The sequence below is a fragment of the Pipistrellus kuhlii genome, unplaced genomic scaffold (genome assembly GCF_014108245.1).
Source record: "Pipistrellus kuhlii isolate mPipKuh1 unplaced genomic scaffold, mPipKuh1.p scaffold_m20_p_10, whole genome shotgun sequence".
NCBI lineage: Eukaryota > Metazoa > Chordata > Mammalia > Chiroptera > Vespertilionidae > Pipistrellus > Pipistrellus kuhlii.
In genome coordinates, this window is record NW_023425405.1 from 22,225,179 (window position 1) to 22,246,272 (window position 21,094).

At 37.7% G+C, this 21,094-nt stretch overlaps 1 protein-coding gene across 1 annotated transcript; it reads left to right on the plus strand.

Annotated features, from left to right (window-relative positions):
- The first annotated feature begins 13,684 nt into the window (after positions 1–13,684).
- Positions 13,685–14,626, plus strand: LOC118711207 (olfactory receptor-like protein OLF3). Its single transcript, XM_036424230.1, has one exon. The coding sequence runs from the start codon at positions 13,685–13,687 to the stop codon at positions 14,624–14,626; it is 942 nt and encodes a 313-aa protein (XP_036280123.1).
- The last annotated feature ends 6,468 nt before the right edge of the window (positions 14,627–21,094 follow it).

Consider the following 21,094-nt stretch of genomic DNA (forward strand, 5'->3'; position numbering starts at 1 on the left):
AGATTATGAGTAATCCATATAAAATACCTGGTAGAGTGGTAGCATAAAGTAGATATTCAACTATTTTTAAAAAATATTTTTAGGATACAACTACAGGACTAAGCAGTATGCAACTTTCTATATACAATTATTCAAAATGAACTTTTTTCCCGTTTCTTTGGATGTAGGAGATCACTGTACTATAGCTGTGATTTTTACTGAGAACCCTGGCATCTATCTATCTATGTATTTATCCATCCATCCATCCATCCATCCATCCAATCTATTTATAATCTATCTGTCAAAGCTAAAGTTCTTATTTTTATTATCTCCAATTTAAACAAGAGCTTTCTCATGAGTTCCAAACACATGTCCACTGGCTTACTTAACACCTTCACTTACCACATAGGAATCCCACTCTTAACATAATTAAAATAGAACTATTGCTCTTGCTTCTTCTAGCCCAGGGTACCCCTTTCCTCTTGTCCCAATATATCTTGACTGTATTAGTGAAAGGAACCATCAGACACTCAGAATATTTTTTTCTTTATTTTTAATCCTCATCTGAGGATATTTTTTTCCATTGATTTTTAGAGATAGTGAAGAGAGAGGGAAAGACAGAGAGAAACATCAATGTGAGAGAAACACATGGATTGGTTGCCTCCTGCATGAACCCTGATCAAGGCCCAGGCCTGGGAGGAGTCTGCAATCAAGATATATGCCCTTGACTGATATCAAACCTGGGATCCTCCAGTTTGCAGTCTGATGCTCTATCCACTGAGCCAAACTGGCTAAGGCAATAATTTCTTTCTTGTATATCTAATCCATCAATAGATTCTATGAGCTTTATTAACAAAATATATGACCAGTCTGCTTTCTACATTTTATTCTTTACACAGCAGCTTTAATTTTTAAAATTATTATTTATTTTTGACTTTATGTTGTGAAATAAAACACAGAAGCAGAAAACAACACTAAACAAATGTAACTTAGTGAATTATCATGATACAATACCCCTTGTAACAAACACTCAAGTAAAAAAACAAAACAAAAACCACAAAAAAAAAGCAGATCTGATAGCTACTACAGAGGCCCCTCACATGCTTGTCCTAATCACAACTCCTTTTCCCCAAATTTGTAGCAATCACTTACTTGTACTTCTTTATGGCTTTATTACCCAAACAAACATCCCTAGTTATTGTAGTTCAGTCTCATTCAACTTGATATGTTTATGAAGACTCTCTCATCTATCAGTCCCATCTAATTCTTTATTTCCATACAATTTACTTGAGTGACCTGGGCCATTTAACCTGCAGAAAGCATCTATACCTTAGGAAATAAATCAGGGTACATCTTTATCCTGTTTACAGTAAGATCCAGACTCCACATATGCGAGGCCCAATGTGATTCAGCAGCAGCATGCTTCTTCATCTGTTCCCATCTCCTCTCTTACAGCATTTGTAGCACACTAGTTACCTGGCAAGAGTCAGAAGAAAACAGATCAATCTTTATGAAAGGAAAGTTTATTTTTCCAAAAGTCATCATATTCATGGAGAAAATAATTATAAATGTAAGTTTCTTGTATATGAAATCTGAGACTTATGCAATGTATTAATTTACTAATAAATACTAATAACTTAATCATAAATACTGACTTTCACTGGAAATTTTGAATCCTATCAATTAGCATAATAAATTGTGCTAAAATGTCTGAATAATATCTCAACAATAAAGGTGTTTTGATCTCCTAATTTTTAAAAAATAAATATTTATTGTTCAGATTATTACAGATGTTCCTCTTTGTCCCCCCATAGCTCCCCTCCACCTGGGCCACCCACCGTCTGCCCTTACAGCACCCCCACCACCACCACTGTCCTCATCCATAGGTGTAACAATTTTTGTCCAGTCTCTTCCTGCACCCCCACACCCCCTTCTCCCTGAGAATTGTTAGTCTACTTGCTTTCTATGCCCCTGATTCTATTATATTCACCAGTTTATTCTGTTCATCAGATTTTTTATTCACTTGATTTTTAGATTCACTTGTTGATAGATACAAATTTGTTGTTCATAATTTTTATCTCTACCTTCTTCTTCTTCTTCCTCTTAGAGAATATCTTTCAGCATTTCATATAATACTGATTTGGCAGTGATGAACTCCTTTAGCTTTTTCTTATCTGTGAAGCTCTTTATCTGACCTTCAATTCTAAATGATAGCTATGCTGGGTAGAGTAACCTTGGTTATAGGTTCTTGCTATTCATCACTTTGAATATTTCTTGCCACTCCCTTCTGGCCTGCATCGTTTCTGTTGAGAAATCAGCTGACAATCGTATGGGTACTCCTTTGTAGGAAACTAACTGTTTTTCTCTTGGTGATTTTAATATTATATCTGTCTTTTACTCTTGGCATTTAAATTATGATTCTTGGTGTGGTCCTCTTTGGATTTCTCTTGTTTGGGCTTCTCTGAGCTTCCTGGATTTGTAAGTCTATTTCTTTCACCAGGTGGGGGAAATTTTCTGTCATTATTTCTTCTAATAGGTTTTCAATATCTTGTTCTCTCTCTTCTTCTGGAACCCCAATAATTTGGATATTGGTACGCTTGAAGTTGTCCCAGAAGCTCCTTACATTATCTTCATATTTTTGGATTCTTATTTCTTTTCTAGTTGGGTATTTTTTGCTTCTTTGTATTTCAAATCTTTGACTTGATTCTTTTGATCCTCTAGTCTTCTGTTAGATCTCTGCATATTATTCTTTGTTTCAGTCAGTGTATTAATTTCTAATTGGTCTTTTTTTCATATCCTCGAGGTCTCACTAAATTTATTGGCCTTTTCTAGAAGATTCTTGAGTAATCTTATAACCGTGGTTTTGAACTCTATATCCAATAGTTTGCTTTCCTCCATTTCTGTCATTTGTGACCTGTTTCTTTGTCTCCACATTTTGGCTATTCCCTGTGTTGATAGAGTGGCTTTGTGTACTAGGTGTCCTTTGGGCCCAGTGGCTCAGCCTCCTCAGTTGCCTGAGGTGGACTCTCTTGGTGCACCCCTTTGTGAGCTCTGTGCACAGTGTTGTTGTAGTTAAGCCTTGATTGTTGTTGGTATCACTGGGAGGAATTGACTTCCAGGCCAATTGGCTGTGAGAATTAACTGTATCTATTGTATGATGGGAGAACTTCTGTGCTAGAGACACCCTTCTGGGGCAAGACTTGCTTCAGTGGGACTTTGGTGCTCGCCGAGTTTGCCCCCTGAGTATGTCCCTTATGGATCTGAGGAGTTGTGATCTGAATGGTCCCACTCTGACTCTTGAGTACATTGGCTCTTGGATATCTAAGGATGTTCTAATTTAGTCTCTGCCTGAGGACACCCAGCAAGAACTACAGAGAGATCTGCAGATTCCTCTTCTTTGTTTGGGATTTGGAGGTGACAAGATGAGGCCCAGCTATCAAAGTTTGGGCAGAGTATTCAAAAGAAGTCATGTACTAGCATATTCTCTGTTAAGGGATCCCTAAATGCTTTATAATTTATGTTGCATTTATAACTGGCATTTCTTTTTTTAGTTGGTTATTGCTGATATACATAAATGCTCTTGATTTCTGTAAGGTTGTCTTGTTTCTACTTATTAAATCTAATAGACTGTTGAATATTTTCCCCTAGATATATAATCATATCATCTGTACATAGTGATAGTTCTTCTTATAAACCTAGTACATCTTAATCTATATTTTTATTCTTAGGCCAGGAGTGCTAATGTTATATCACACAGTAGCTATGATAGCAGATATCCCTTCTTGTTCCTGATCCAAGGCAAGGCGTCTATGGATTCTCCATTAAATATAATGTTGCTGTGGATTTAGGGTATTTAATTTCATTAAGTTAAGTTTTTGAGAACAAAATGTAATAAAGTGAGGGTGTGCCTGCCTTAGTATATAGCAAAATATATTATGAAGTAACTACTATTAAAATTGTGGTATTGGTGTAGAAAAAGACATGCATCCATAAATCAAAATATAAACCCAAAGAAGCTTTTGTAAATGGGATTTAGTATGTAATTTCTAATCAATTTAGGAAAATAGAGTCTATTAAACAAATGATGTTAGGACAAATGGCTACACTAACAGGAAAAAGAAATGTCATCTTTTCTATTTTATGTCATAAAATGAATTTATAATATTTAAAGGTGAGGAAATACATTTGTAAATGAATTTATGCTTATTCTCTTCCCTTCTAAAAACATACTGAATAATGGTAAAGGGATAAAAAAATGATATAGTAAGTCCACAAAGTAAAGAGCACAATAAGTTCTACTTAAGAAGAACAAACTGGTAGCTACAGAATAGCCATGAAGATGTAAAGTACACCATTGGGAATATGGTCAATATTATTGTAGTAATTATGTATAATGCCAAGTGGGTATTGGACTTATGGGGAGGATCACTTTGTAAGTTATATAAATATCTAACAATCATGCTGTATATCTGAAACTACTAATATAAAATAATATTGAATGTCAACTATAATTGATATTTGTAAAAAAAAAAAAAAAAAAAGCCAAAACAGTATTTTATGAAAAATGCCAGAAACATTAGGAGGCTAGAAGAGCAACTTTGTTTTGGTCTCTTTTGCTTTTTGAAGATCCAAAGCTAACTTGGACTCAGTTAAATTTCCGCTTCTAACTGCAGCACTCACATAGGTAGCCCTCAGCAGGCAGATTGTTTATTGTGCTTAGAAAGTTGGCTGGGAGATGATGCTGTTGCTGCCAGCTCCCAGAATAAGTTGGGAGAGGAAACCACAAGCCCTTTCCGGGGGCAGTGCCAGGTGGCTGAGCAGAGAGCAGCCTGGTCTCTGTCCCCTGGACAAGGCACATGAATGGAAATCTTCACTCTCGCTCTTGTTGAAGGGGAGAGAGGCACACACTGGGCCTCTGTATGTCTTACTGCACAGTGCTTAACATCCTCAGTGGTGTTTTTTTTACACAACGTGATTGCACTTTTCTTAGCAATTCTGAACCCCGAACATCCCTAAGTACAAACCAGGGTTTATAGGAAGGTTGTCTTCCTTAACATGAAAGGAAAGACAAAGTTCTAAAAGGTTACAGAATGTGATGGTTGAATTCCAAATGTGAAGACCAGCCCAATAGTAAGCAGCATCTTACTATGTCTAGGGACTGGCTATAGAAAGGTCTGCCCACACTCAGACTAGACAGTGTTCCACAGAGCATCCCAGTAATGGCCTGGCCCCAGAGCTATTGCTCAAAGGAATGTGGAGATGGGTGAATCAGAGTGAGGAAGTTGAGGTAGAATCATATCTTTATGCTCATAAAGTGGATAAAATTCCCACCATTCAAAGGTAGTGTCACTGAAGGCTTAGACAAACGCCTCGAGAAATTAAAGTTTGGTGAGCTTCTTCCCTCCTCTAGGGACAAGGAAGCAAAACCTCCATTGGAAAAGTTGAAATATAGGTTAGGATAGTAGGTGCAGAAATGACCAGATAAGGGGAGGGAAAAGAAAAGAAATCTAATAAACAAAACATAATTGGCCCCTTGAGATGTCATCACTAAAGTTAGAGAAAGTTCTCCCTTACCCAAATGAACTTGCTTCAAATGACACTGTTTCCCCTGCCTTGCACAGGATAGCCTCTTCCACTCTCCAAAGGTGAGTCTGACATTTTTCTGTCTTTCTTCAACACTTACATGGGAACATGAATTACAAAACCAGGTCCTGTAATCCATGCCTTCTCCTGTATTCTTTGAGCCTAAGAGTGTGATGGCATGATGTAATTGTCCTCTAGTAGCAATTTGTCCTAAGAAAATGCTCTGGATATCCAAATTAGGAAGCCAGCACCGTATAACTCTTTTAGGGGTTCCCCATGTGGATGAGCCTGAGAATGCTGAAGAGTCAGTGCCAGATTTGCAGCTGTGAACTCTGCTTTTCACCATCTCCTGGAAACTGGTCAGGTGCCAGGTCTGTGCTGATGAGCCTCTTCTTTGCTGATGGAGTAGAAAGATGACCCCTTCCCCCAGAGATTAGCTCTTTTCTCTCCATACAGAATTTCTGGCTGGAGAACAAGTTTTTAAAGTAACACCTTGTATGAAGTGCTATCCACAATTGCACATCTGGGACTGGGCAGAAATATAATTTGGCTTCTCTAGGTCCCAGTGTACACACTTGTGTGCTGAGTAGGTCAGTTAGCTGGCACATGTTTTGAAAATAGTATTATATTTTCAAGTTTATTTCCATTTGCATAATAATAAATCATTTTTGTTATTTTTACTGTTGTAGGTAACTATTTGTATATCCCTCTGGGAGAGGGATTATTTATGCCATTACCTTTTTAAAAAGTATTTTTATTGATTTCAGAGAGGAAGGAAGAGAGAGAGAAACATCAGTGATGAGAGAGAATCATTGATCAGCTGCTTTCTGAACACCTCATACTGAGGATAGACCCCACAACCCAGGCATGTGCTCTGACTGGGAACCCAACCGTCACCTCCTGGTTCATAGGTCGATTCTAAATCACTGAACCATGCCAGCTGTGCTGTGCCATTATCTTCATTTTACAAATGTGAAAACTGATGTGATAAGATTTTAGAATATATGCTTTTTCACAAAGCATCAGTCCAATGGAAAGGGTCCTTCAAAATGAAAATAGAATGTTTGAGTTGCATGAAAATGATCCCAAGAAAGAAGTCTGTTGTTGGTAATGATAAATGCAGGTATTCTACTTGATTTAAAAAGATCAAGTGACTGGTTCTAGCTTGATGTTCATCCTTTAAGTACTTTGGGGCAAAGAAAACAGCCCGATAATGGCTGAGCAGGGAGTGGGGGAGACTCTGCCTACAGGAGGCAGATGGATTCGGAAACCCTTGCTTTTCCTCCAGCTCAAATCTGTGCTGTCCCCCAATTCCTTCCAGCTCTCTATCATTTTACTTAGTTTTTTTTTTTTATTCTTCATCCCACATCTATCTCCTCTTGAAATGATTCTAAAAACTCAGAGTAAAGGAATGTGGGTTAGTGAATATCTCCACCGTGCTTTTCAATGCAGAGATGATTCTGGCTCCTCTTTACAAAACAGGTTATAACAAAAGGGCCAAAGAGCAGAACTTAAGCTTGTGTGGAAATATTCAGTAATGCCAAATATACATGCCTTAATGAAGTGTTTTTGAGTCTTCTAGCTCTTGGTGGGGAATTTTTTTTTTCTCAGTAAGGTAACTGAAAATAGAATTGTCCTGAAGATTTTTTGTATGTGCATATGTGTGATCTTGTCTTGAAAGATCCCACTTTTCAGATTTTCTGAGGATCCATTGATCTCTCTGGTAAGTATATTTTGATCAAGGTTTCCACCATGATAGTACCAAATTCTATAAAAAATTCCCTGTAAGGAATGACTGAACACCATACACTGGAACAGAATACCAGGATAAATAAAGAATTGGAAGCCCTGGCATACATATAGCTAGCAATGTGTAAATTTATTAAATGTCAAGAAAATGGCCTTTATAAATGTTAATTTCTACTTTATTTTCCATAGTTTCCATTTCTTCCTCGTATGGTTTCATTTTTATTGCCTTGTTTTCTTCATTGCACTCTTCTTTTCCTTTGTCTTCCTCTCTGGTTTTTTTTCTTATCACCCATTTTCTCTTTTTTTACTTTGTTCCATATTAGCTTTTCAATATCTTCTCTCATTATTCTTATTTACATTTCAATATCCCCTCCTTTCTCTCATTTGTCCATTTTGCATAGCTTTCTTGTTCAAATATTTGTTTACCTATTTACTATTTATTTATTTAAATATGGGCAAGTTTTGAGTTTTTGAGAAAGACATTTAGATATTTAGAAAGACATATATTAGTATCACTGGTCTGTGAAAACTTCCTTAAAAATTGAAGTGAAATTCGCATAACATCAAATAGTACACAATTCAGTGGCATTTAGTATGTTCACAATGTCGTTTTGGTTTTATATTTGTGAGTGTATGAAAAGGAGTCTGTGAACAGCCTGGGCACAAGCGAGTGTATTTGTGTGTGGGACCTGAATGGGACACTGTGGAAAGAAAACATTCCTATAACTGTGGATAGAACTCCTGCTTCTCTTCTCCACCTCTGTAGTGATTTCAGCATAACTACACAGCTGCTCAACATGTTATCTCTGTCTTTGATGTGATTGCCAAATGACCGGGAAACATAACCTCTTTTTTTTTTTTTATGTTAGTGTGACTATTTACACAAACTATTTACACAAAGTGTTTACATATCCCTCAAACAGTGAGGATATGTAAGCACTATTGATAAGCGCTCACGACCACAGGGAGTAGATTCCAAGTTCCCAGGGAAGTGGCTCAGAAAGGACAAGTCTTCCCAACCAGATAAGATGCATCCCCACAGTCCAGGATACTTTGTCATGCTTCACCTTCTACCAGTTAGGGATATTCTTTGAATTAGACAAAAATATCCTTAGCTTCACATTTTCTTTTGATTGTTAATTTATAAAAATAAACATTCGATTTATCTATTTCTTATATTAGACCATTATTGTGTCCTTATAGTCTATAAGTAGAGCCCTTCATTTTTTTTCTTAGAGGAAGAAAAGACTTCCTGCCATGGATCTACTCTTCGTTGTTGTATTCATTGCCATATCCGACACAAAGTAGAAGCATGATCGCCTTTTCTAATGTATAAAAGAGGACAGTTAGCCACATACATCAAGAAGAGTTCCTAATGGGAGACATGTGCTGTGCTCCCGTTTCTCCTTGTCATGCTGGCCATGTGGCTTAAAGGCCAGACTTTAAGTTCACAGGTGAGTGGGAGGGGCCTACTCTGGTCAACTATGATTCTGAAGTGAATGGGACCAAAAGGAGGAAGTCAGTCCTTTTGATATATTTCCTGATTTTTGTGTTAGGTAAGTCCACAGCCTTTAAACTAGGGGTGTCGAACTCAATCAGAGAAGGGGCCAAAATCTAAAATCCAGCCTAAATCGTGGGCCAAATGGTTTACTGAACAGTCATAAACTGTCATTGTGATGGAAACGCAGCGGAGTGCAGTGATGACAGCGCGGTGCGGGCCACATTGCAAGGCCTGGCGGGATGGATTTGGCCCGCGGGCCTTGTGTTTGACACATGTGCTTTAAACAATGACTGTATAAAAACAGGGTCATGCTATATAAAGGAGGACCATAGCAGATGTGCTCCAGGTTATCAGATAATAACTTTACCTGCTGACTCCTCCACTATCTACTCACTTCACCTCTTTTTTTCTATCTTCAAAATAGAGATAATTAGCCAAAATTCAGTATTGTGAAGATTGTTATATTGCACTACTAGAGGCCCTGTGCACGAAATTCATGCACAGAGAGCGGGGCTCTCTTCAGCCCAGCCTTCACCCTCTCCAATCTGGGAATCCTCTTACAATTCTAATTGCTCACCTGCCTGCCTGGTCACTCCTAACTGCCCCCTATTTGTCGGCCTGATTTTCCCTCGCTGCCTCTGCATGCCAGCCTGAATGTCCCTTACTGCCTCCTCCACTGCCAGCTAGGTAGTCCCCAAATGTTCCCTCCCTGCCAGCCTGGTCGCTCCTTACTGTCACCCCGCCCCCAGCCTGGTCATTCCTTACTGCCCCTCAACCAGCCTGGTCACCCCCAACTAACCCCCTTTGCTGGCTTGTTCACCCCTAACTACCCCCCTGCCAGCCTGGTTGCTCCCTACCCTCCCCCTTCTGGCCTAGTCACCCCTCACTGGCCCCTTGCCAGCCTAATCTCCCCTAACTGCCCCCCCCCCCCACCTGCCGTCCTGGTTGCCCCACACAGCCTGCTTGTTCAGTCGTTTGGTCATCCCTCAATAACCCCTTGGCAGCCTGGTCATAGGCAGCCATCTTGTAAGGGCTTGAGGAGTAATTTGCATATTAACTCTTTATTATATAGAATATTAATAGATATATAAAGTATTTAATAGAATGCCTTGTACAGAGTAGGTGTTTAGCAAATAAAGTGCTCATATCAACTTGATATAGAAAAAAGTATAGTTATGGTTTTAAATCCTTCTCTTAACATTCTTTCCACCCCAGGAAACTTTTGATCTTAGGCTTGGCAAGAGTATTTCAGAAGCTTGTTTGCTTTCTTCCCACCATCTGCCACCAAAACAATAGACAAGACTGACAAGATTTTCTGAATTTGAACCTGGCTGTTCAATGATTCACAGGGTAATGGAGTTGGGTAAGTTATTTGAAACAATTTTATAAAGAAACAGATTTTACTTTGACTTTAACATTTCACTTTTTAAAAATATAAAATAGATTTTATTTTTAAAAATTGCCTACACAAATAACACGTCACTTGGAAATATACTTGCTTGACTACATAACTAAGCAAAAACAACATGATTTTAAGCACAAATACCTTCCAATGAATATGTTTTTGGAAATAGGAAACATCACTTGTTTTGATGTTTATTTGATTTTTAAAAACTGACATTTGTTTAAGTCCTGGTTATAGAAGTTCAAACAGTGAAAATGAATCCATCATTAACCATCACCTTCAACCTATGCCACCTGTGTGCACATGCAGGCCTGCTGATATACCTGTAGGAGCTGCTGCATTACGCTTACACTTGAGCTGTTGACAGATGGGACAAAAGAAAGGTTATTTGGAATAAGTCTTACATACAATTTAATACAAAACCACTAGTGTGCCTCTAAAAAAAGGTCACAGTAGAAATACTTCTAGAAAGTAATTTATCCTACTTTGGTATGTTTTAGGTTTTATTTGTGATTTGCATAGTCATTTAATTCAACCCAAACACAAAGTAGGCAGCACAAAATAACTATTGATTTCTTCAACATCTATGTTGTCAGCAATTTTTGAAATATGTGTATATACATCTTTAGATGCCAACTATAGCCATCAGGATATTAGGTGGGGAAGAGAAAATAAAGGGGAAAGTAAACACATGTGAAGGAAAATATTACCGGTAGTTAAAATATTTAGACTTAAAATGATATACCTAGGGAAAATAGTAATAATGATTTTTCCAGAAAACTCCCTTGCCTATCAACATGGATCTAATGATGCCCTCAATCCAAATATTCTGAAAACTATAATTGTAGGAAGCCACATGTTGGGTACAAAGCAGTTGGATGGGGAAGGATGGAAGGGTTGTGCATTTAGCTGTATTTTGCAGTGTTTTTTTGTTCGTTTGTTTTTGTTTTTAGCTATTGGTGAATTTCTAAAAAACATTGGAGTATCTGAAGTACATTTACATAAGTCTAAGAAAGCACTGTAAACATTACCCATCTTTATTTTTATCAGGGCTTTCATGACTAGGAAAATTTCCAACCAGTATAATGACAATATTTTCTATTCCAGAGTAGAATGTAGCAGAACAAAAAGAAATCGGTGTACAAATATATATGATGCAAAAGAAAATTACAAGGAAGGATTACAAAAAATTAAGACTATGCTATTGATTTTTAATCACGAGGCTAAAAAACAACGACCTGTTAATATTGAACATTCTAGAAAATATCAGTATTGATTATAAACCACCTATTTTTTTTCATGAAGATTTTGACTCCTTTATTTTTTTCACACAGTGAAAAATCTTACATATTTACATATTTTATATTTCTTTGCCAGTCCTGTAGCTGAGTATCTTGTTCCAATTAATTTTGGTGTGGGTGACTGAAGCTTCCAGTACAAGGGCTTGAGTGTGATACTTGTCATTGTTTGATCATTTCTATTGTGACAATTTCTGAAAGTTCTGTTTTACTTTGTTTTGTTTTAAAAAATGTTTTTATTGATTTCATATAGGAAGGGAGAAGGAGAGAGATACAGAAACATCAATATGATAATCATTGATAAGCTGCCTCCTGCACACACCCTTCTGGGGATCGAGCTCACAACCTGGACATAAGCGCTGACCTGGAATCGAACCAGGACCTTCTGGTTCATAGGTCAATTCTCAACCACTGAGCCATGCTGGCTGGGCTGAAAGCTATGTTTTTAATAAGTTTATAAAATTTTTGGAGCTTATTCAAAACAGTACTGAATCCTGAATATTTGATGACTAGCCACCTGAATATTGCTATCTTTATAATAATGAACTATAATCTCTTTAAAAAAATATATTTTATTGATTTTTTTACAGAGAGGAAGGGAAAGGGATAGATGGTTAGAAACATCAATGAGAGAGAAACATCGATCAGCTGCTTCCTGCACACCTCCTACTGGGGATGTGCCTGCAACCAAGGTACATGCCCTTGACCAGAATTGAACCTGGGACCTTTCAGTCCCCAGGCTGATGCTCTATTCACTGAGCCAAACCAATTATGGCATGAGCTATAATCTTAAGTCCCGTAAACAACCTGTGTCATTGATGGTATGATATCAAACATTCTAAAAGGTTGAAACTGGAAACTTTCAATAAATTTAACTGTAGTCTGCTGTCCATCTACAGTTAGGACATGAATAATCTAGGGAGCCATTTGAAAAATGATCTTACATGTATTGTCACAGGATTGTCTTCAAAACCTCAGTCTCCCATCTGTATGTTTTAATTATAGATCACTTATTTCCTTCTGTAAGTGAGAAAACATAGAGAAATTTTGTTTGGGTGTAAAAGAACTACTACTGCTTATGACATTATGTTCTATAATAATAATCATGACCTGATCTCCTTTCTATCTTCACTGGTGAGGTTATATTGATGTTTTATTGTGAGTGAATAGCTGTCCTTTCCTTAAAATATTGTTATTAAGTAATAACCTGACATCAATAAATACTCCATTAAATTCCTCTTGGTGGGGCATAAGAGATTAATTTTAGAAGCTATGTATACCTTCTCTATGCAACACATGATACTTAAATTAGACCACATTGGATTGACCTTGCCTACCTGGACCACTTGTGTGAGGTAGGTGGAGAGAAGGCCTCCCACTTTACACTCTCAAAGTAAAAATACAGCCCAGCCAGTGTGGCTCAGTTGTTGAGCATTGACCCTTGAGCCAAGAGGTCACCAGATCAATTTCTGGTCAAGGCATGTGCCCAGGTTGTGGGCTCAATCCTCATTAGGGTTGTACAGGAGGCAGCCTATCAATGTTTCTCTCTCTTTGATGTATATATCTCTTCTTCCTCTTTTTCTAAAATCAATGAAAGTAAAAAGACAAGTTACAGAAGATAAATTCAAAATAATTTAGTAAAAAAAAAAAACTTTAAGAATATTTATATTTAAATAATTTGGGATTTCATAGATACATTGCACTGAGGAGAGGTAAGTAGGGTTGTGTCAGATATTTAGAGTGGAAATCTAGTAAATAAAAAGCGGTTAAATGGTATTGGACATCATTCTGAAGTATATTTTCATGTGGACCAAGAACTTTCTCACTAGAAAGCCAGGAATTATATAACAACTATTAAATTGAATAAAATTTTAAGTCCCACTTCATTCATTTCCTTCTCCCATCTAAGAACAGATGTTTGGGAGAAATTATATTCCAATTAATTGAACTCCTAGAATGTAATTTCTTTTTATCCTTGATTACACAGCTGGATTCCATTGTGTTCTTCATGTATAGATATGTTCAATTCAAGCAGAGTTTGGCTGAAATGTTCTAGGGAAACTTTAGGTTCAGATGGGTAGGCTCTCCATATGGTCTAAAAACCACCCTTCCAATCCTGAGTTTCCATGATTGTTATATCAACACCTTTAGTTTAATCCTCAGGAACTCATGGGCCAGGAAAATAAAACCCAGACATGGGTGAGTGAGTTCCTTCTGCTGGGGCTGACCAGTGACTGGGGAACACAAGTCTCCCTCTTTGTCTTGTTCCTGATCATGTACTTGGTGACTATTGTGGGAAATCTCCTCATTCTTCTTCTGATCAGACTGGACAGCAGGCTTCATACCCCTATGTACTTCTTTCTTTCTGTTTTATCCTTTGTGGATCTTTGTTATGCAAACAGTATTGTCCCACAAATGCTAGCCCACTTGCTCTCAGCCCAGAAGTCCATCCCATTCTACAACTGTGTGCTCCAGCTCTATGTGTCCCTGGCATTGGGAGGGTCTGAGTTCTTCCTGCTGGGAGCCATGGCCTATGACCGCTATGTGGCAGTATGCCACCCGCTGCACTACACAGTCATCATGCATGGAGGGCTGTGCCTGGGGCTGGCTGCCGGCTGCTTGGTGGCTGGTTTCATGAATTCCCTGATGGAAACAATCATCACCTTTCGGCTTCCCCTGTGTCACAACATTGTTAACCATTTTGCCTGTGAGACCCTGGCTGTGCTGCGGCTAGCCTGCGTGGACATCTCCTTCAACATGGTCATGGTGGCCATCTCAGGATTTCTGGTGATCATGCTTCCCTGTGCCCTGGTCCTCTTCTCCTATGGTCATATAGTTGCTGCCATTCTGCGTATTCGCTCTGCTCAGGGACGCAGCAAAGCCTTTGGGACCTGTGCTTCCCACCTCACTGTGGTGTCCATGTGCTTCGGGGCTACCATCTTCACCTACCTGGGGCCACAGTCAGCATCCTCAATGGAAGAGGAAAAGATGGTTGCTCTATTCTATGCTGTGGTGGCACCTATGCTGAACCCCTTGATTTATAGCTTAAGAAATAAGGAAGTTATGGCTGCTGTCAGGAAAGTTTTAAAGAAATTTAGAGATAAAAGATAAAAACTATAAGAAATTCTTATCAAAACCCAAAGGAGATCACATTTACACAAGATTATTATGGTCAGATCCTTGCATTTGAATGATTAATGAATTTCTTTACATAGGCCAATATCAGATAATTTATGCCAGTGATCCATGAGAGAGCCTCATCCTTAGATCATCTTGTCTCACATATCTAGTGGTATTTAGACTTCATCTAACCATTTTTTGTTTTACTGGTGTATCAATGGCTAAAAGAATTATCTGGGGCTTCATCAGTGGCATTAATTGCATTAGAAAATGTTATGCAAACGTCACCATATTTATTTCCAAAATTATTCATCACCATAGTCTTTTTTTTGTATTTTATTGTTTAAATGACTACAATAATAGTACATATATCTCCTTTTTTCCCCTATTGACTTTTATTTAATTAATTTTCTAATACTTGTTTCCTATAAACTGGTTACAAAGTCTTCACACCCATTGCACTCTTTTAAAAACTTAAATGTAGTATGTATATTTACTAATTGTTATTATTGATTTTCACGTATCACACCAATATGCCAAGATTATTTTGAATTTTTATTCCCCAATTTATACCATTAGTTTACTTTCTATTTCTGTTCCATAGAAAATAAGCAGAAAAGTTATAAAAAAAAAAAAAGAAACCAAATAATACATGTTCATTATATATCACTGTGAACCTACCTCCAGGTAGTAAAAATAGGACCAGATGTTATATAATTGAAATCATATAGTATGTAGCCTTTTCAGATTGGCTTCTTTGCCTTAGTGATACACATTTATAAGTTTCCTTTATGTCTTTTCAAGGCTTCATAGTTCTTTCTTTTTAGAACTGAGTAGTGTTCCATTATCTGTATGTAGCAAGGTTTGTGCTACTGAAAGACAACATTTTCAAATTTTGGTAATTATGAATACAGCTACTAGGTTTTGTGGACATATTTTCCAACATTTTTGGTAAATACCAAGACACATAATTGCTGGATCACATGGTAAATATATATTTAGTTTTATAAAAAATAAAAAAAATAAAACCCCACAAAACAAAACAAAAAACACACCAAACTGTCTTCCAAAGTAGCTGTATCATTGTGCATTCCCAGCAGCATTGAATGAGAGGTTTTTTTTTGTTTTTGTTTTTTTGTTTTAATATATTTTATTGATTTTTTACAGAGAGGAAGGGAGAGGAGAGAGAGAGAGAGAGAGAGAGAGAGAGCTAGAAACATCGATGAGAGAGAGACATCGACCAGCTGCATACAAGTTCTTTGGTTGATCTCTTCCCATCCTCCCGCCCTTCCCCTGCTTTCTCTTCAAGGTTTGATGGTCTGTTCGATGCTTCTATGTCTTTGGATCTATTTTTCCCCCATCATTTTATGTTGTTCATTATATTCCACAAATGAGTGAGATCCTGTGATATTTATCCTTCTCTGACTGGCTTATTTCGCTTAGCATAATGCTCTCCAGTTGCATCCATGCTGTTGCAAATGGTAAGAGTTCTTTCTTTTTTATAGCAGCATAGTATTCCATTGTGTAGATGCATCACCATTTTTTGATCCACTCATCTGCTAATGGGCGCTTAGGCTTTTGTTTCCAAATCTTAGCTATTATAAATTGTGCTGCTATGAACATAGGGGTGCATATGTTCTTTATTGTGTAGATGCATCACCATTTTTTAATCCACTCATCTGTTAATGGGCGCTTAGGCTTTTGTTTCCAAATCTTAGCTATTATAAATTGTGCTACTATGAACATAGGGGTGCATATGTTCTTTCTGATTGGTGTTTCTAGTTTCTTGGGATATATTTCTGGGAGTGGGATTTCTGGGTCAAATAGAAATTCCATTTTTTATTTTCATTTTTAAAATAAATATTTATTGTTCATATTATTGCAGATGTTCCTGTTTTTCCCCCCATTGCTCCCCTCCACTCAATTTCCCCCCTCCTCCGCCCCATGCCCTTATCCCTGGCCACTGTCTTCATCCATAGGTGTAAGATTTTTATCCAATCCCTTCCTGCACCCCTCACACTCCTTTTCCCACAAGAATTGTCAGTCCACTCCCTTTCTATGCCCCTGATTATGTTCACCAGTTTATTCTGTTCATTAGATTTTTTTATTCACTTGATTTTTAGATTATATTTTATCTTTACCTTGTTCTTATTCTTCCTCTTCTTAAAGAATGCCTTTCAGCATTTCATATAATCCTGGTTTGGTGGTGATGAACTCCTTTTTCTTGTCTGTGAAGCTCTTTATATGATCTTCAATTCTAAATGATAGCTCTACTGGGTAGAGTAATCTTGGTTGTAGGTTCTTGCTGTTCATCACTTTGAATATTTCTTGCTACTCCCTTCTGGCCTGCATAGTTTCTGTTGGAAAATCAGCTGACAGTCGTATGGGTACTCTATTGTAGGTAACTGTTTTTCTCTTGCTGCTTCAAGATTCTCTCTTTGTCTTTTGCTCTTGGAATTTTAATTATGATGTGTCTCAGTGTGGTCCTCTTTAGATTCCTCTTGTTTGGGGTTCTCTGTGTTTCCTGGATTTGTAAGTCTATTTCTTTTACCAGGTAGGGAAAGTTTTCTGTCCCCAAGTCCCACACCCCACTGCAGTAAACAATGATTCCTACAAGCACTTCTGCAAGGCAGTTAACCTCACTTTCTGACCTGATAGCAGACAGTCCAGCTTCTCCCCGTAGGAGTCTGAGTCCCCAGAGTCTCACCAGAAACTGGATTTCAGAGCTGTAGGGAGCTTGTATTTCCTTCCCGATTGAAAATAACAGCACACCCAGACGTCAGCCTGATTTTCACACCTCTGCACCTCTGCTTTTCCGCACCTCTGCATGTCCTACCTGGTCTCAATGTGCTTTTTTCTTTCCTTCTAATTGTAGAACTTCTACTCAGCTTTCCTGTGGTTCTGGGTGATAGTCATTTTGTCTGTTAGTTGTAGTTTTGGTGTGGTTGTGAGAGGCAGCATGTACAGCTGTATACCTTATGCCACCATCTTGGTTTCTCCTCATTTTTAAATTCTTGAGGAAACTCCTCTGTTTTCCACAGAGCAGTGTACGAGGGTTCCCTTTTCTCCACATCCTTGCTAACACTTGCTTATGTTGATTTGTTAATATTTCACAGACCTATAACAAACTCTCCAAAAATTTATATGGAATAAAAGAAGATCCTGGATAATCACAGAAATATTGAGGAAAAGAGAACAAAGTTGGAGGGATCACAATACTAGACATCAAATTATATTACAAAGCCACTGTTGTCAAAACAGCTTGGTACTGGTGCAAGAACATACAAATTACAAATAGACCAATGGAACAGAACAGGGAATTCATAAATTGACCCAACCCTTTATGCTCAATTAATATTTGACAAAGGAGGCAAGAGCATATAATGGAGTCAAGACAGTCTCTTCAATAAATGGTGGTGGAAAAATTGGACAGATACATGCAAGAAAGCAAGAAAGAAAAAGAAAGAAAGAAAGAAAGAAAGAAAGAAAGAAAGAAAGAAAGAAAGAAAGAAAGAAAGAAAGAAAGAAGAAGGAAGGAAGGAAGGAAGGAAGGAAGGAAGGAAGAAAGGAAGGAAGGAAGGAAGAAAGAAGAAACTCGACCACCAACTTACTCCATACACAAAAATAAACTCAAAATGGATAAAAACTTAAACATAAGATGGGAAACCATAAAATCTTAGAAGAATTAATAGGCAGCAAAATGTCTGATATAGCTTGTAGCAATATGTTTACCAACATATCTCCTAGGACAATGGAAACTAAGAAGAAAATAAATAAATGGGACTACATCAAAATAAAAAGCTTCTGCAAAAAACAAAACAAAAAAAAAAATCAACAACAAAAAACAAGAAAGCCAACTGCATGGGAGAACATATTTGCCAATGTGATATCTGATAAGGGTTTAATCTCCAAAATTTATATGGAACTCATATAATTTAATAAGAGGAAGATAAACAATCCAATAAAAAATGGATAAAGGACTTAGATACTTCTCAAAAGCAGACATACGGAAGGCCATATGAAAAAAAGCTCAAAATCACTAATTTGCACCTTTGAGAGTTGCAAATCAAAACAACAATGAGGAAGGTTGGACCTGTATTACAACCATTTATCCACCATCCAGAACTGAAATATCATTGCTGACATGTACACATAAGGAACTGTTCGATATTGAAATTGGGATGCAAAAGAAGTGTTGGCCCAGAAAGAAACTCACTACAGACTGATTCAATTGCCTCTCAGCATAACCATTATTGCTTGTCTGATTTTTGGTTCTTATAAGTGTATTTCTAGTAGCACATAATCTCAGTCATCTAGGAGAAATGATGAACAACATAGACTGATGAACAAGAACAGACCTGGAGACAAGGAAGCATAGATCAGACTGTCAGACCTAAGAGGGAAGGTAGGGGAGGGTGGGGATAAGGGGAAGAGATCAACCAAAGGACTTGTATACAAGTATATGAGCCTAACCAGTGGTCATGGACAACAGAGGGGTGGGGACATGCATGGGGAGAGGTTTGAGATGGGAATGGGGGGAAGGGATGAAGACAAATATGTGATTCCTTAATCAATAAAGAAATTTAAAAAAAACTAACTGCTTACATGTTCAAAAAAAATTCAATGCAAGTTCTTGCAAGTAATGCATATATTGTGATAAAATGTGTAACAGAGAAAAAGAGAGATCCCATTTTGGTTAAACCATGTCAGAAATGTAAGGTTTAATTCTAATTTTTATATTGTGAAAGGAGCAATAAAAACTAGGCTGCTTATCATTGAGTGTGATAAAAAAGACAACAACAATGAGATACCACAATCATTAACTGTCTTCTAAAACTTGTGCTCTGTGTTCAGCAAAATGCTTTATATTCTAACACTCTTTGTTGAATGCATTCTTCTCTCTTTTGCTGTATTTGAACCTGTCTGTTCACTGAGAACTCTGATTTCCCTCAACCCTCTCAAATACAGACCCTTTGCTTTCCATATTTCCTCTAATAGTGGGTAGAGGTGAAGAAGGTATTTTTCTTGATACTCTGCTCCTTTCTGACCATTGCTCTTTAATTTTCCCTGAATAACTCCAGCTTCTTTGAAGCCTGTACTACAGCACCATTGTCTCCCTGTCTTCATCATTTACCGGCTATCCCCTTCATTTAGCCCCTGGTAAAAACCAATTCTGTTATCACCGTGGAAATGCCTACATTTATGCAGATCTATTTGGCATCCTGGCATCTCAGTTAGTTTGTTTCTAACTCTTTTCAATGTTTTTTGTTGTTGTTTTTTTACCTCTAACCCACTTTAGGTCACTCATTTCTGCCATTATACCTTAGATAGACCATTCTATTGCTAATAATTGTACTACCTATGACATCTGCATGTAAGTTCCCCACTCTGACCATTCGCTCTGATTCCTCTTTCCAGTTTACATCATATAGTATAACTCAAACAAATTTGATCCCACCATGACCTCTATTATAATACATTAAGCTTACCACATTTTTCTCATCCATTACTCCCCCTGACCTCCTATGCGCCACCCCCCCCCCCACACACACACATTTTGTCTTGTTACTCCTCTTTCTCCGCCAGAAAGAGTAGCTTCCATGCAAACTTATATGATCATTCCTTCAATGTACTCTGTGGTCATCTTGAGGACATTGCATATGCAGTTAACTCTCCTACATTCAGAAGTAGATTTACCATCAAGCTAATAAATTAAAGCATCAATTGCTTGTCCAAATGGTGACTAGATAAAAAATCATGGTAACATCCTACTCAGGAGTGAAAACATAACTTCCCTTTATCATTGAAAAACCTGGACATAATACAACAACAGACAGAAGACTGAGAAAAAGCAGGCGACAACCAAGAGTCCCCAGGATGAGGAACAACACAACAGTGAGTTCCCAGGGTTTCCTGACTTTCTCCCATGTATCCTGGACTGGGTCCTGAAAAATCTCCAACCTAGAATGCCAACAGATAGAGATAAAAAACAAAAACAAAAAAAACCACAAACAAACAAAAAAAACCAGCTCCAAGAAGAGCCTATATAGTTGAATTTTAGGATAGGCTGGGTCATGTCATGGACTAGAGCCAATTTGTGTCATCTCTAACCTATTTGGGATTATTTGCATGAAATTTGGACCCCGATCATCTCATATGAAGGACACAGTCACAGCAATTCACAGAAGTTCCTCACAAACTTATATGATCATTCCTTAATGGGCATTTAAGATGGGCATTTCCTATCTTTGGAGAAGTGTGCTCCCCTTTCCAGTCTCCCTCCCCCACTGTTAGCACAGTAGGCAACCAAACCTGGTTAGCACAGCTGTCATTTGCATTTCTATCAGTGACTACCATATGACAGTATATTTTAAATCCTTGTTGGAAAATTGTGAATAATACCCAATTTACTCTGTGGAGGCTGTCGGAGTTTTTCTCAGGTTTTGAGAGAAATTGAGG

What these genes read in the sequence shown, in the direction of transcription:
- LOC118711207 (XM_036424230.1), top strand. Translation starts at nt 13,685, where the DNA reads ATGGGCCAGGAAAATAAAACCCAGACATGGGTGAGTGAGTTCCTTCTG.